Here is a 15,894-nt window from a genome sequence, read left to right as displayed (position 1 = left end):
GAGATTTGGCGCAGAGTGTTATCAATATGCTGATGACACCCAAATCTATTTTTCCATGTCAACATCATAGAGAGAAGGCATAGTCTCCCTAAATGCCTGCCTGGAATCGGCAATGGGCTGGATGAGGGATAAAAAACTGAGGCTGAATCCATATAAAATGGAGGTACTTATTTTGTGGGGTCAGAACTCAGGAGACAATTTTAATCTGCCAGTTCTGGATGGGGTCACGCTCCCCCGTAAGAAACAGGTATGATGTCTGGGGGTGATTCTGGATCCGAACCTCTCCCTGGTATTCCAGTTTGAGGCGGTGGCCTGAGGTGCTTTTTATCAGCTTCGGCTGATACACCAGCTGCGTCCGTTTCTTGAGATGTACGACCTTAAAACGCTGGTAACCTCTAGGCTACCAGTGCTCTATGTGGGGTTGCCTTTGTACATAGTCCAGAAACTGCAGTTGGTCCAGAATGCAGCAGCCAGGTTGGTCTCTGGGTCATCTAGGAGAGATCATATTACTCCTGTGTTGAAAGAACTACATTGGCTGCTGATACGTTTCTGGACAAAATACAAGGAGCTGGTTATTACCTATAAAGCCCTAAACAGCTTAGGTGCTGGGTATTTAAGAGAACATCTTCTTCACCATGAGCCCTACCACCTGTTAAGATCAGCTGGAGTGGTTGGTTTGTGGTTGCTGCCAACTCATTTGGCGAATACTTGGGAAGGGGCCTTCTCCGTTGCTGCCCCTGGACTTTGGAATGCACTTCCTGTTGAAATAAGAGCCTCCCCATCACTGGCAACTTTTAAAAGCACTGAAGACACATTTGTTCACCCAGGCTTTTAATTAGATTTATGGCTTTAAATTTTTAATGTTGGTTTTAAATTATTTTAACTGTTCAATTGATTTAGTTTTGATTTTAATTGTTTTTTGTTTTGATGTAAACCGCCCTGAGCCATAATAAATATCTTCAATCTCCAAAATGTATTTTTCTCCACCCCAAGGCTGTCTTCCACCTCCCCTCCAAACATTTTAGAGAGGAGTTGTCCTCAAGCTTTCGCTTCGGAACATAGGAAGATAGGAAGCCACCTTATACCGAGTCAGGCCATTGGTCCATCTAGTTTAGTATTGTCTACCCAGATTGGCAGCAGCTTCAGGCAGGAGTCAGCTCGAGCTTGGAGATGCCAGGGAGGGAATGTGGAAGAGCACCATGTAGGTGCTCTTCCCAGAGCGGAAGGGTACCATCCTCAAAGCGTAAGATCTTACAGTGTTCACACACACTATTTATTTATTGTTAAAAATTTGTACTGCCTTTTATTAAAATAATCACAAGATGGTTTACAAAACATTTTAAACAATACAAGACTATAAAAATTACACCATAAAATATTAAAGTGGAATAAAAAAATACAAATCAAAATAAAAGTTTTTAAAACACACAAATATAACCATAAAATACAAAGCAGCAGCAACAAAAAACACCACTCGTCCAAAAGCCTGGGTAAACAAAGCAAGATTTTATTAGCTTTCTAAAAACTGTGATGGAGGCTGGGGAGTGGAGGCCCACCGGGAGAGCATTCCAAAGTTTGGGGGCAACAACTGAAAAGGGCCAAGACCCACCCTGTGTGCAGAACAGCTGTGGTCTCCCACTCAAATGCAAACCAGGGTAGACCCTGCTTAGCAAAGGAAACATTCCATACTTGCTACCTAATGGCACAGTGGGGAAGTAACTTGCCTAGGGAGCAAGAGGTTGCTGGTTCAAATCTCCGCTGGTACCTATATCGGCAGCAGTGATCTAGGAAGAAGCTGAATGGCAACATCTCTGACTGCACGGGAAGAGGCAACGATAAACCCCTCCTGTATTCTACCAAAGAAAACCACAGGGCTCTGTGGTCGCCAGGAGTTGACACCAACGCAAGGGCACACCTTTACCACAAGACCTGATCTTTGCCTAATACACCCCTGTTCTGAGCGCAGCTGCCTTTGCTTCCCTTCCTGGGGGCTCCCACGGGGTGTGGTCTCTCCCCCCACCCCCCAAACTGTACCGGCTGAAAACAACACTCTCCTTCTTCCTTTGGGAGCAAGGGCATGCATGGCGTCTCAAGCCCAGCCCTGAGGGCTCTGCCCCACACCCGCCTTCTGCCTCGAAGTGCAGCAGAAGCCCCAATGGCTGCGCTGCGCTGTCCTTTGGCAGTCCTGAGGCAGGTGGAGGGTTACAGGGAACGAGTGGCAACTCCTAGAGGGACCCGCCGGGAAGTACCTGTGCATTGGGAGAAATTCTTCCACCCTATAGGGAGCCAGTCTTTGTTTGGCGGCGGCGGCGGCAGCCTCCACCTGGGACCGGGTAAACGCAAAGTGCATGTTGGGTGCAACAGGGAAGAGAAGGGAAAGCAGCAGCCGGGAAGAGTGTGTGCGCATGGGCGGTGGGTGCTCCCGAGTAGGGGGGTGGGGGTGAGGGGGGGTAGGGAGAAGCAGGGAACTTCTGATCCCCCTGCCCGGTTTCTGCCCCAGGAAGATGCTTCCCCTCCTCCCACTTCCAGGAAGGAACTGAGCCCTGAGATTCAGAAGGGCAAATGCAATCTTGAGTAAGACAGTCCCCAAAATGCAGGTGCAGGGGGCAAGGATCAGAGGGGCGGGGGGGGGGCAGGGGAGCCTGTACATTGGGATTCCCCCTCCCTGTGCAGCCCCCCGCCACCGAGATTCAAACTGAGTCCTTTGGATGCCCTGAAAGTAGTTTGTTTGAAACCCGGTTTACATTTGTAGAGTAGCAGAGAGTGAAGTCTGAACAGCTCTGGTGGATCAGGCCCAAGGCCAGGGGTGTAGCTATAATATAATGAGCAGATGGTTTCAAAGAACCCAGGCCTTTTAGCTTCTGAGGGCCCCCCAGCTCCACCCGATTTTCTTCATTATCTACCTCACTCTGAGGGGCCACCTGGGAGAGAGGCAAACACAGACCCCGTCTCCCCTAGCTATGCCCCTGCCCAAGGCCTATCTAGTCCAGGATCCTATTTCACACAGTGGCCCACCAGACGCCTCTGGAAAGCCCACAAGCAAGAGGTGAGGGCATGCCCTCTCTCCTGATGTTGCTCCCTTGCGACTGGTATTCAGAGGCATCTTGCCTCTGAGGCTGGAGGTAGCCTATAGCCACCAGACAAGCAGCCATTGATAGACCTGCCCTCCATGAATTTGCCTAAGCCCCCTTTAAAGCCATCCAAGTTAATGGCCATCACCACACCCCGTGGCAGAGATTTCCATAGATTATGTGCTGTGTGAAAAAGTACTTCCTTTTGTTGGTCCTAAATTTCCCAACCTTCAGTTTCATGGGATGGCTCCTGGTTCTAGTGTTATGAGATGGAGAAAAATTTCTCTCTGTCCACTCTCTCTACTCCATGCATAATTTTATATACTTTGATCACGTCTCCCCACAGTTGCCTCTTTTCCAAACTAAAGAGACCCAGATGCTGTAGCCTTGCCTCATTAGGAAGATGCTCCAGACCCCTAATCATCTTGGCTGCCCTCTTCTGCACCTTTCCCAGTTCTACAATATTCTTCTTAAGATATGGTGACCAGAACAGTACACAATACTCCAAATGTGGCCGCACCATAGATTTGGATAAGGGCATTATAATACTAGCATTCTTATTTTCAATCCCCTTCCTAATGATCCCTCACATGGAATTTGTCTTTCTCACCGCTGACACTTTCAACGAGCTGTCCACCACGACCCCAAGATCTCTCTCCTGGTCAGTCACTGACAGAGTCCATAAGTGTATATGTGGAGTTGGATTTTTTTGCCCAATATGCATCACTTTACACTTGCTTACATTGAACTGCATTTGCCATTTTGTCATCTACTCACCCAGTTAGGAGAAATCCTTTTGGAGCTCCTGACAATCTGTTTTGTGTTTCACTGTCCTAAATAGTTTAGTGTCATCTGCAAATCTGGCCACATCACTGCTTACCCCAACTTCTAGATCATTTATGAATAAATTAAAAAGCACTAGTCCCAGTACAGATCCCTGGGGGACCCCACTTCTTACTTTCCTCCATTGTGAAAACTGTCCATTTATTCCTACCCTCTCTTTCCTGTCCTTCAACCAGTTACCAATCCACAGAGATGAAAGTTTGGGAACTGTACAATGCTGTCAGTGTACTTTGCACTTTATTTATTTTTACATTTCTATCCCGCTCTTCCTCCAAGGGGCCCAGAGTTATGGTTATGTTTCGCCTCACAACAACTCTGTGAGGTAGCTTAGGCTTAGCTTAATTAGCTTAGGCATATTCACCCAGTAAGTTTCATGGCTGAATGGGGATTTGAACTTGGGTATCCCCAGTCTTAGGCCAGTACTCTAACCACTACACTACACTGACTCTTTTAAAACTGCACTTTTTTGTTTTAACTGCATGTTTGGTTACATATTTTTAAAATCCCCATGGAGATGAATTGTGGGAGACAGAATAATAGCCAGAATGCTATGTGAAGATTTGGCCAGTGCCTGTTATGTAAAGAATCCACCCCATCATTTCTATCTCCCTGAGTCTTATTCTTCTTATAGGATCTCTTACAGGGAGAAACCTTGGGTGCTAGTTAGAATCACCTGTTTCTGCTTGAATTCCTTCCAGATGCATTACCGGACATAAACCTGCAGTGAAAGGGAGGTGTTGGCTTCACAGGACTTACTAGCCCCGCCTGTCTGGGTGCCCACCCCCTTTAAGGGAGAAATTGGCTAAAGAACAAGGTGGTCTGTGGGTGTTCCTGGCAGTTGCCTTGGAGTATCAAACAAAGATGGAAAAGCAAAACGTAGCTGGCCCTGGAGGCCATGACGTTGAAAGCACTGAGGAATTCTGGGAGAGAACCAAACAGAAGATTCCAGGAGAGGACACCACCAGCTCAGATGTGCAGTGCCCGTGCTTCAGGCAGTTCTGCTACCAGGAGGCCGAGGGGCCCCGGGAAGTTTACAGCCAACTCTACAACCTTTGCTGTCAGCGACCGAAGCCAGAAGGACACATTAAATCTCAGATTCTGGAGCAGTTCCTGAGCATCTTGCTGCCCCCAGAGATGGAGAGCTGGGTCAGAGAATGCAGAGTAGAAACCAGTTCCCAGCTGGTGGCCCTGGTGAGTCAGGCAGAGGACAAGAAGCAGGAAGAGCAGCAGGTGAGAGCATCTCTTTCATCCTGGTAGTTCCGAGAGCCTGAAAATCTGAACTAGGATATCCTGTAATCCAAAGTATTGGCGGGGGGTCCCCTCTTAAATTCCTTTTTTTTAAAAACTGACCCAGATTTTGTTGAAGATAATGTGAAATATTTCAATCTTACCTTTTGCTGAAAAGTCCACCAAGCAGCTAAGAGGATGTATTAAAAACAGCTATAACATGAGTAAAAATCAGTCAAGACAAATAAAAAACGGTCTCCACAGCTATTTGAGCCGAAAGACCTACCATCATGATCAGGCAGAAATTTAAACTCTGTCACTCCAAAGCACTCTCGAGCTGCCATTCCAGTTCAGCGAAGATCTCCCTGGGACTGGAATTCCACCTTCTTGGAGCCACTGCTGAGAAGGCCCTGTCCTGGGTACCTTAGCCAGTAAGGGAACATGGAGCAGCATCCCCGAGGTAGCTATGGGTGCATGGGTAGGTTGAGAGAGGAGAAAACATTCCTAGGGTTGAACCATGGCCGAATCCCTCTCTCCATTCCCTCTCTGCTATTTCAGGGGCAGAGGCCGTCAGCAGCAGATACTGATTTCTCCAAGGAAGAGGCGGCCCCATTGGACCTCCGACAGAAGCCACTGTTCAGGTGGATCGTGCGAGAGAGGGATGGAGTGCTCAGTTTGATGGGTAAGGGTGAACAGGGAGTGTATTTCAATTTGGCTGCCCTCCCTCCTGAAATCTGGGGGCTTGTTTTTCATTCCACGTGAGACTTTGTGTGGGGAAAGCTTTTGTCCAGCCTCTAGCCTGAGTTTAGCTTCAAGACTTTTGAGATCCAACTCGGCATTTTCAGTTGTGCCCAAGAGTGGGAAGAGATTTTCACGCAAGCAGATATATAATACACACGCACTTGTATTTAGCTTGGTTTTTCATCAGAAATAAGCCCTCCAAGTAACATATCCAAATGTAAAGATGCAACAGTAAACTTCAACAGAGAGTCAACAGGATAAATGGGAAACTGCAAATGACTTGTGGGGAGAGAAGCTGTATATTTTATTATCTATCTATCTATCTAATTTGTACACCGCCCCAAATTTTCATCTCTGGGCGGTTAACAATAGCATAAAACAAGTTAAAACATATACAAAAGCTTAAGACAATTTAACAATTTAAAAATCACCGACAAATTAAAACCTTAAAATTTTAAAGAACTGAAAAAGCTAGGGTGAAGAGGTGGGTTTTCAGATGCTTTTAAAAAAATTGTGAGAGATAGGGAGGATCGGGACAGCAACTGAGAAAGCCCGTTGCCATGTGGCCACCAGCCATTGGCATCAACTGGAGACGGATCACTCCGGACAACCTCAGTGGGTGGTGGGGCTTATAATGAAGAAGACATTCTCTTAGATATAGGCAGGGTGCTGCTCCCATCTCCCCAGGAAACACATTCCAAAGGCTGGGAGCCATGAAGGAGAGGTGCATGTTCCAAAACCTGTCAGATGGAAGCCTGTTAAATGGAGGGATGTGAAGCAAGGACCCTAAGGGGAGGTTCCTGGGCATGGAGTTGGTACCAGGGAGAAAAAGCTGCCTCCTGAGGTGTGCAGGTCCCAGGCTGTTCAAGGCTTTAAAGCAGGGCCGCACAACTTCGGTCCTCCTCCTGCAGCTGTTGAACTACAACTCCCATCATCCCTCATTATTACAGCTGGAGGGCTGAACTTGTGCAGCCCTGCTTTAAAGAGTATTCCTTCAGGGTCATTTTGACCTTAAAATGCTCTAGGTCCAGGGTTCATGAGGGACCACTTGCACCTTTATTTTATTTATTTATTTTCACATTTATATCCTACTCTTCCTCCAAGGAGCCCAGAGTGGTGTACATGGTTATATTTCTCCTCACAACAACCTTGTGAGGTAGGCTAGGCTGAGAAAAAAATGACTAGCCCAGAGTCACCCAGTGAGTGCCATGGCTGAATGGGGATTTGCACTTGGGTCTCCCTAGTCTTAGTCCAGCTCTCTAACTACTACACCACACAGGCTCTTTTTATGAGCCTGCCTGACCTTTGCTTTCTCTGGAGGATCTGCTCAGAGTTCCCCCACCTTCTGAGGTGCAGAGGGTGGCAATCCAGAGCAGACCCTAGGGGTCCCAGAAACCCCTACACACCTGTCACCTCAGCAAGCACTCACCTTGATTGCATTTCAGCCAGAACGGGAGGCTTCTTTGTTCTCTCTGGCTTTTCATGGTATCGAGATGTTTGCTTTCCCACTTGTTCACTGAATCTGTGTTTATCATTTTTCTGGCTTTTATGTGCTTTGAAATTGTATGAGCCACCCAATGGCGCAGCAGGGAAGCAACCTGCCTAGAGAGCAGGAGGCTGTTGGTTTGAATCCCCGCTGGGAAACTCCTATATCGGGCAGCAGCGATATAGGAAGGTGCTGAAAGGCATCATCTCCTACTGCATGGGAGATGGCAATGGAAAACCCCTCCTGTATTCTACCAAGAAAACCACATGGCTCTGTGGTCTCCAGGAGTTGACACTGACTGGACAGCACGATCTTCCTCCCCTCCACCCCCTTTTCCCATACTGTGTGTGTGTTAGTATTTCAGGAGCCATCTAAAAGGCAGGGTGAGGAATATAATAATAATTAATGAAATGAACGAATAAAGATGAGGACAACTTCTTCAGTGTGGCCAGACAGCGATCTAGATCTTTCTGTCCTATTTCTGGTTCCCTTCCCAGGTGGCAACATCACGCTGGCTCTTCGGCCCAGGTCTTTCCCTCTTTGTGGCAGAGCAGAAACAGCCTCTGTGCAACTGGACCAGGTACGGGATGGGAGAGATGCAGGAGAAGAGGTGGAGGCAGCCTGGGGGGTGATCTCTATCCCTTGCATGTCTCCCTGGGTCTGGAAGAATCTGCCTCTCCCCTTCAGCTTCTGTGAAGTCTGTCCACTTGGAAGGCTACTGGGGGACCTTTAGGCCCTGCAGGAAGGTTCCTTCCCACCCACTTTTTCATCATCTTATATGGGCAAAGAGAAAATGCTTCCTCCCTCTTTCAGGGTCCAGTGACTTTTGAGGAGGTGGCTGTGGGTTTCTCAGGAGAGGAGTGGGCCCTGCTGGATCCAGACCAAAGAGCTCTGCACAGAGAAGTGATGGAGGAAATCTGTGAGCATCTGGCCTCTCTGGGTAAGGTTCCTCATGCCCTTTGCTGCTCCATCTTGAAGTTGTATCCACACCCCATCCTTCTCCCCATCCTTCAAAAAGGCTCTGGAGGGAGCAGCTGTTCCTATTACAACTGGAAGCTATGCCTTTAAGGAAAGAATTGTTTGTGATCAGAGGGGGAGAAAGGGGGGATACTGGGATCTCCTTTGAGACTCCATGCTTGCACTAGATTTGGCCAGAGGGGAACATAAGAACAGCCCTGCTTGATCAGGCCCATGACCCATCCAGTCCAGCATCCTGTTTCACACAGTGGCCCACCAGATGCCACTGGGAGCCTACAGGCAGGAGTTGAGGCTCCCACTGTGAGCCTTTTGAAGGATGGGGAGAAACAACCTGAAAAAGGGGGAAAAGGCCCTATCCACCCCCAGCACAGTACTTCCAGTGACTGTTGCTGGTGTGTGTCTTATGTTTCTTTTTAGAATGTGAGCCCTTTGGGGACAGGGAGCCATCTTATTTATTTGTTTGTTATTTCTCTTTGTAAACCGCCCTGAGCCATTTTTGGAAGGGCGGTATAGAAACTGAATTAATAATAATAATAATAATAATAATAATAATAATAATAATGTTTACAAAAAATTCTCCTTGGGAAGAATTGTGAAATAAGCTTCCAGTTTCTTTGAAGAGAGAAGTCGGTTTCAGCCCTAGACTTAAACCAGCCTGGTCGGGACGCTGAGCGAGTAACTAGCCCACGCATTTAGGATTAACATGGTGGTGTGTGAAATGAGGCAGAGCGAGGCAGCTAGGGTGGGGAGTGGAGAGCAGGAGCAAGCCGCTTCAGCGGCTGAACAAAGTGCTCAGTGCTCCCCTTGCTCTCTGCCTCAGAGCAGCCTGGAGGAAGTGAGTGAGTGTGTGTGTGTCTGTCTGTGTGTGTGTGTTGGGCAGGGCCCAAGCAGGGGGACGAGAAATCAGGCCTATGGGGTGATTAGAGAAAAATGCCTATGGGGTGATTAGAGAAAAACCATGCCAGTGTGCCCCCGCTTGCCCTTATCATGCAAGGAGGTAGTCTGTTCAGACCAGTGCTGCCTCTGTTCTCTTTCTACGGCTGCGGCTGAAGAGCAGGTGCACGTTCCACACTTACCTTGGATTGGTCTCTAAGGCTGATGTCCTTAGACAGTGTGCACAGCTGGAAGAAGCACGGAGCAGTTGCCTGGGCTCTCTTGTCATTAAACTAGAAAACTGGAAGATCAGGAGTAGCTCCTATATTGACTATATAATTCTTGATTACTTTCCAGTCTTTTATATCTATATGAAAGAGAGAGAGAATTATGTGTATATTGAAATTCTAATAAGAAGTTATTCACAATACTTCATTCCTATAAATACTTAAGTTTCCAACAATGACTTTTTAATACATAAAAGTTTTCATGAATGCTTGTTAATACATAAAACAAAAATCCTAAAAGTCTTGATGGTATAAAAGCTTTCAAGATTTTTGTTTTATGTCTTAAGCTATAATTCTCATTTTTTATTTTATATCGATCTATATCTGTTAACTATACCTGCTAACTGGGCAAAGAGGCACCTTTCACCGTGGCGATTCTCTTTATTTAGCAGGGGGAGAGTAACTGGCCCTATCCACCCCCAGCACAGTACTTCCAGTGACTGTTGCTGGTGTGTGTCTTATGTTTCTTTTTAGATTGTGAGCCCTTTGGGGACAGGGAGCCATCTTATTTGTTTGTTATCTCTCTTTGTAAACCACCCTGAGCCATTTTTGGAAGGGCGGTATAGAAATCGAATTATTATTATTATATCTATCTATCACACACACACACACACACACACACACACACACACACACACACACAGGATACCAACCATGAATTACATTGTCAATTATAGGAACGATTCCTGATTTTCCACAGTTTTCTAGTTTACTTTGGATCAGGCTGTTTCCCTGTTTGTTCAGGTCAGTCTCTCTTATGATTAAGCCAGTGCTGGAGCAGCAGCAGCAGCAACAGGGGGGCTCCCCTCCCACCTTTCCACTGGCTCTTATTCCCATGCTTGGAGAGAAGGAGACCTGGTGGGAAGCAGAAGGCTGCTGCTGCCACCAACTAGCGAGGCAGCGTGGAGATGCCCAGGCAGTCAACCATGGGTGCCCCTTGGCAGCAGCAACACACTCTGCAAAAGCAGAAAGCAGAGCCCAGGCTTGGGAGGCAGGGGTGGCATGGGGCTGGCAAGGGGGTGGGGTTCCATCAACTCCAACCTGGGGATGTGAGCGGCTTTTTTTTTTTTTTTAATGGTCAGCCTCAGACATAATATGAGCCCCTGGTGGTGCAGTGGTAAAACTGCCGCCCTGTAACCAGAAGGTTACAAGTTTGATCCTGACCAGGGGCTCAAGGTTGACTCAGCCTTCCATCCTTCTGAGGTCAGTAAAATGAGTACCCAGAATGTTGGGGGGCAATATGCTAAATCATTGTAAACCGCTTAGAGAGCTTCCAGCTATAGAGCGCTATATAAATGTAAGTGCTATAAGGAAGTATCAGGCTATCACTGAAGCTCTGCCGGCCTCCCCCTGAATCCTAATCTGAATTTCCCATCCCATTTTGTCCCAAGTGATATGTGGGAGATGTGTCTGGAGAAACCGATAGGGAATGTTTAGCGGGGGCTCTGTTAACTATAAAACGGGGAGGTTACTGCGATGGATCATTTGTGCCCAAACGATGAGAGGAGAATCTATGAAGTCTCAGGCTTCATAGAACTTACAAGCAGATGAAGCTGCCATTGGTTTGCCTGGTCCGGTTTTGTCTACTCCAGGGCTGCTGAGCTTCGGCCCTCCTGCAGATGTTGGTCTATCACTCCCATCATCCCTGAATGCTGGACACTGTGATGGGGGATGCTGGGAGTTGTAGTCCAAAAACAGCTGGAGGTCTAGAGTTGAGCAGCCCTGGTCTACTCTGACAGGAAGTGATCCTCTGAGGTTTGACATAGAGGTGTGTAGAGCAGGGATTCTCAACGTTGGGTCCCCAGATGTTATTGAACTTCAACTCCCATAATCCTCAGCCAAAGGCCACTGAGGCTGGAGATTATGGGAGTTGAGGTCCAACAACATCTGGGGACCCAACGATGAGAATCCCTGGTGTAGAGGATCTTGTTGTCGGCTGGAAGCAATTTTCCTTTCCTTTTGACCCAGCCAGTTAATGCTGGCCAGTCGATGAGTCAGCTCTGCAGCACGAGAGAAGGCTTTAGCGCTGAGTCATCCCTTTCCTCTCCTTGAGAAGCAGGCTCGCTGGTTTAAAGATCTTTCACTTTCCAAACCAGAAAAGTTAAGAAAAGATTCTGGTAAACCCAGAAGTCCTGGTAGTTTAAAACGCTGCCACCAAGTCACTGCTTAGAAAGTCTTTCCCAACGGGGTTTGGGTGACTAGCAATCCCCGTTTCACTTTCCCCTTGCTAGTAGGCAAGAATAAAACCTTTCCCTCCCATGCATCTGCCTGCACGTGGACTTAATTGTTAATTTGGCCAAGCTCCCCTTGAGACGTGTTCTGCACCAGAGAAAAATCCACCCCCTTCTCCTACTCAGTTAATAATCAACCCTCTGAAGTTGTAAAAAGTAAAGAACAGCGGGGGGAAGACTTTTTATTAAAATTACTACAGACTAGTTCCATCTAAGGCTTTTAGCTTTTTAGATACACTTAGAAATGTTTAACTTGGTTACAAGAATGCTTCAATACACCTTGCTGGTTCTAAGGCGGCACACTTTAAAATCTTAGTTACTTAGTTGCAAAGAACAGATATTTAGGAAAATGCAAAGCACACAAACAAAGAAATATAAATTCCTGATGACTAAACAAACTTTACCTTAGACTAAATTCCCAAAGCCAAACCCCTGGCTCCTTTCTTCTTGAACTAGCCAAACTCCTGATGAGAATCAAGCCGCCTGCAGATTTCTCACCCTGAGAGATTATCCAAATGTCTGAACCTGCAGTTCCTCTTGTACTGAGCAGGATTACTATTGCAACAAAACCAACCGAGGCTCCACGGCGCTGCAGTATTGTTACGTTTAGGGGGGATTCTGACTTAGACGCGTTCCCACAGATGGTAGCTTCGCCCCATTGGCTCCTCAGCCAAGCACATACTCTAAATGTTGAGAGATTATCCTGTGGCCTTCGCCATGAGGCAGCCAACCACATGCTAGTCCACACTCTCTGCACAGACTTTCCCCTTCTTGTTCCCGGCAATCCCAGCAACAGCTCTCCTGTCCCCATTTGAGTGATTGGCCGTGCCCTGGAGGTCACCAGCCTTTCAATCAAGAGAGGGGTTCACTTCCTGTTAAGCCTTTAGAGCAGGGATTCTCAAACTTGGGTCCTCAGGTGTTATTGGACTTCAACTCCCATAATCCCCAGCCTCAGTGGCCTTTGGTTGGGGATTATGGGAGTTGAAGTCCAATAACACCTGAGGACCCACGTTTGAGAATCACTGCTTTAGAGGGAGGGGAGACTATACACTACAAAGTGTTTCAGGCCCCGTTACCTGAGATCTTTGCTCTGGAGGTTGAACCTGGGTCTTTATGCTTGCAGATCACCCCAGAATTAATTGCATGATACCCCCCGCAGTCTGCCAGTTGGAACAAATTAGCAGAGGTTTTGTTTTGTTTTGTTTACTGTGCAGCAGGATCTGCCTTTCTATGAATACTTGCATTCAGCAGTCTGAAGGGTTTCTTGTGTTTTGAAGCTCTGTTTCTTCCTCATTGGGCGGCTTTCTCCCTTCCTACAGGTGATGGAGGGGAGAGTGAGAGAGAGGTTGAACTACAGAGAAGGAAAATGGAAGAAAAATACCAGTGGACAATGAAATCTACTGCTTCCGAGTGCTCCAGTTGCCATGAAATTCAAATCCAAGATCAGCATTGCAAAGAAAATGAAATATTTGTTCAGTCTGCAAATATTTTAACTAGTAAATCAGGCCATAGCACACATCCAAAATTTCACACAGGTGTTAAAAAATATGAATGTTCAGAGTGCGGAAAAAGCTTCAGCCAGAACTCACATCTTACTTCCCATAAAAGAATCCACACTGGGGAGAAACCATATCAGTGCTCAGAGTGTGGAAAGAGCTTCAGCCACAGCTCAAGCCTTACGTGCCATCGAAGAATCCACACAGGGGAGAAGCCATATAAATGCTCACAGTGTGGCAAAAGCTTCAACCAAAGCTCTAATCTTACTTGCCACCAAAGGATCCACACAGGGAAGAAACCATATAATTGTACAGTGTGTGAAAAGAGCTTTAGCAACAGATCAAGCTTCGCTTCCCATCAAATAATTCACAGAGGGGATAAACCATACCTCTGCTCACAGTGTGGAAAGAGCTTTAGCCACAGCTGGAGCTTTACTTCCCATCAAAGAATCCACACAGGGGAGAAACCATATTGCTGCAGTGTGTGTGGAAAGGGCTTCAGGAGTAGCTCAACTCTTAATTCCCATCAAAGAATCCACACAGGGGAGAAACCCTATCAGTGTTCACAGTGTGGGAAGAGTTTCAGCCACAGTTCAACCCTTACTTCCCATCAAAGAATCCACACTGGGGAGAAACCATACCAATGTTCACAGTGTGGAAAGAGCTTCAGTGACAGCTCGACCCTTACTTCCCACCAAAGAATCCACACTGGGGAGAAACCATATCAGTGTTCACAGTGTGGAAAGTGCTTCAGCCACAGCTCAACTCTTACTTCCCATCAAAGAATGCACATGGGTGCAACCATATCAATGTAGAGTATAGAAAGAACTTCATCCAGCTGTCAAGCCTGCTGGAGAAGAGGATACCATCCCCCCCAGGGTGTGAGACTGGGGTGCTTGCCTCTTCTCTTCTGCCCTCCCTGGTTGCCATCTGCCTCCCCCCAGGACTGCTTGCGGAGAGGCTTTGCAGGACTGGGGCTGTAAGGGTGCCTGGGCAGTTTTTCCTGGTTGCACCTGCTGAGCTTATTGCTCAGCCTATATAGGAAGACTGCCGGTGGTAACCTCCAGACTGAACTTCTGTATTGCGCTCTACGTGGGGCTGCCTTTGTATGCAGTCCGGAAACTTCAGCTGGTTCAGAATGCGGCAGCCAGGTTGGTCTCTGGGTCATCTCGGAGAGACCACATTACTCCCTTGTTGATGGAGTTACACTGGCTGCCAATAGGTTTCCGGGCAAAATACAAAGTGCTAGTCATAACTTATAAAGCCCTAAACGGCTTAGGCCCTGGGTATTTAAGAGAGTGTCTTCTTCGCTATGAGCCCCACCGGCCGCTGAGGTCACTTGAGGAGGTCCGTCTCCAGTTGCCACCAACCCGTTTGGTGGCTACACAGAGACGGGCCTTCTCGGCTGCTGCCCCGAGATTGTGGAATGCGCTCCCTGCTGAGATACGATCCTCCCCATCTCTGGCAATTTTCAGCAAACACCTGAAAACACATCTCTTCAACCAGGCTTTCTCAGCTTTTTAAAAATTGTTTTTAAATTGTTCTGATTATTTAATTGTTGTTTTATGATGTTTTTAATTGTTAATCATTGTTTTATGTTTTATAATTTTTGTTTAATTATCAATTGATTTTAATGGTGTTTTAATGTAAACCGCCCTGAGCCTTTTGGAAGGGCGGTATAAAAGTTTTCATCATCATCATCATCATCATCATCATCATCATCATCACAGCCCTGCTGGATCAGGCCAAGGCCCATCTGGAACAGTTTTCTGTTTCGCACAGTGGCCCACCAGATGCCGCTGGAAGCCACAGGCAGGAGTTAATTAACATCAAAGACATGACTCAGGAGAGAGCTCATTTGAATGCTCAAGAGACTGTAATCCAGTCAGGGCCCTTTCTGTCCTCTCACGGCTGTAAGCCACCTACATCTATTTTAAGGCTAGGAAAGACATCATCCTGAGATACCAATCCAGGAGCAGTGTGGGACTTGCACCCGCTCCTCAGCCGTGGCCATAGAAAGAGGGCAGAGGAGGAACAGACTCCCTGTTCTCATGATAAGGGCGAGAGGGGTCCACACTCACATGCGTATCATCCAAACCAGCCCGATTCCTCTCCCTGCTTGGGTCCTGCCCAAGGCCCTCCCCTCCCCTCCAGGCTGCTCCGAGGCAGAGAGGAAGCGGAGCACTGATGCCATCTCTTCCTTTTTTCTGCAATTCAGGGATTGGCCCAGGCAACAGGTATGTGCTGGGGAACACCGAATGGTGGTAGTGGTGGTTATTGTGTTCAAGAAATACAAAGGAACTCTCTGATCAAATAAATATGGTTTGGTTTGCTGTATGCTATGGTTTACCTGGTGATCAGAGCAAGGCCCTCTGCTCACGCTCAGAGGTTTTATGTATATGTGACTGAGCCATGGGATTCAAACCAACTTCTGGTTCTAAGCTCTGATGAGCTTGGACTTAAATTAGTGGTAAAACCAGATACTAGAGCAGGAGTTCCTAACCTTGGGCCCCTAGATGTTGCTGGACTACAAATCCCATCATCTCCAGCCAAAATAGCTAAAGTTAGTGTGCTTGATATGTATCTCATATTGATTGCATGCACTGGGCACACTGCTTCAACAGACCTGTGCATTTTTATTGTGCTTGCACATGTTTTGGA

The 15,894-nt window shown here is 47.1% G+C and overlaps 1 protein-coding gene across 1 annotated transcript in view; it reads left to right on the top strand.

Moving 5' to 3' along the window:
- The window catches only part of LOC128341673 (zinc finger protein 665-like), a 41,443-nt gene extending 25,873 nt beyond the window's left edge, over positions 1-15,570 (top strand). Inside the window, exon 8 of the mRNA XM_053288082.1 lies at positions 13,250-15,570. Coding sequence (XP_053144057.1) covers positions 13,250-14,048 — 799 coding nt within the window. The 3' untranslated portion in view covers positions 14,049-15,570. The remainder of the gene's footprint in view (positions 1-13,249) is intronic.
- The last annotated feature ends 324 nt before the right edge of the window (positions 15,571-15,894 follow it).

This window comes from Hemicordylus capensis, chromosome 2, assembly GCF_027244095.1.
Source record: "Hemicordylus capensis ecotype Gifberg chromosome 2, rHemCap1.1.pri, whole genome shotgun sequence".
NCBI classification, from domain to species: domain Eukaryota; kingdom Metazoa; phylum Chordata; class Lepidosauria; order Squamata; family Cordylidae; genus Hemicordylus; species Hemicordylus capensis.
The sequence above is the reverse complement of the archived record's forward strand: the minus strand, read 5'-3'. Positions and strand labels throughout refer to the sequence as shown.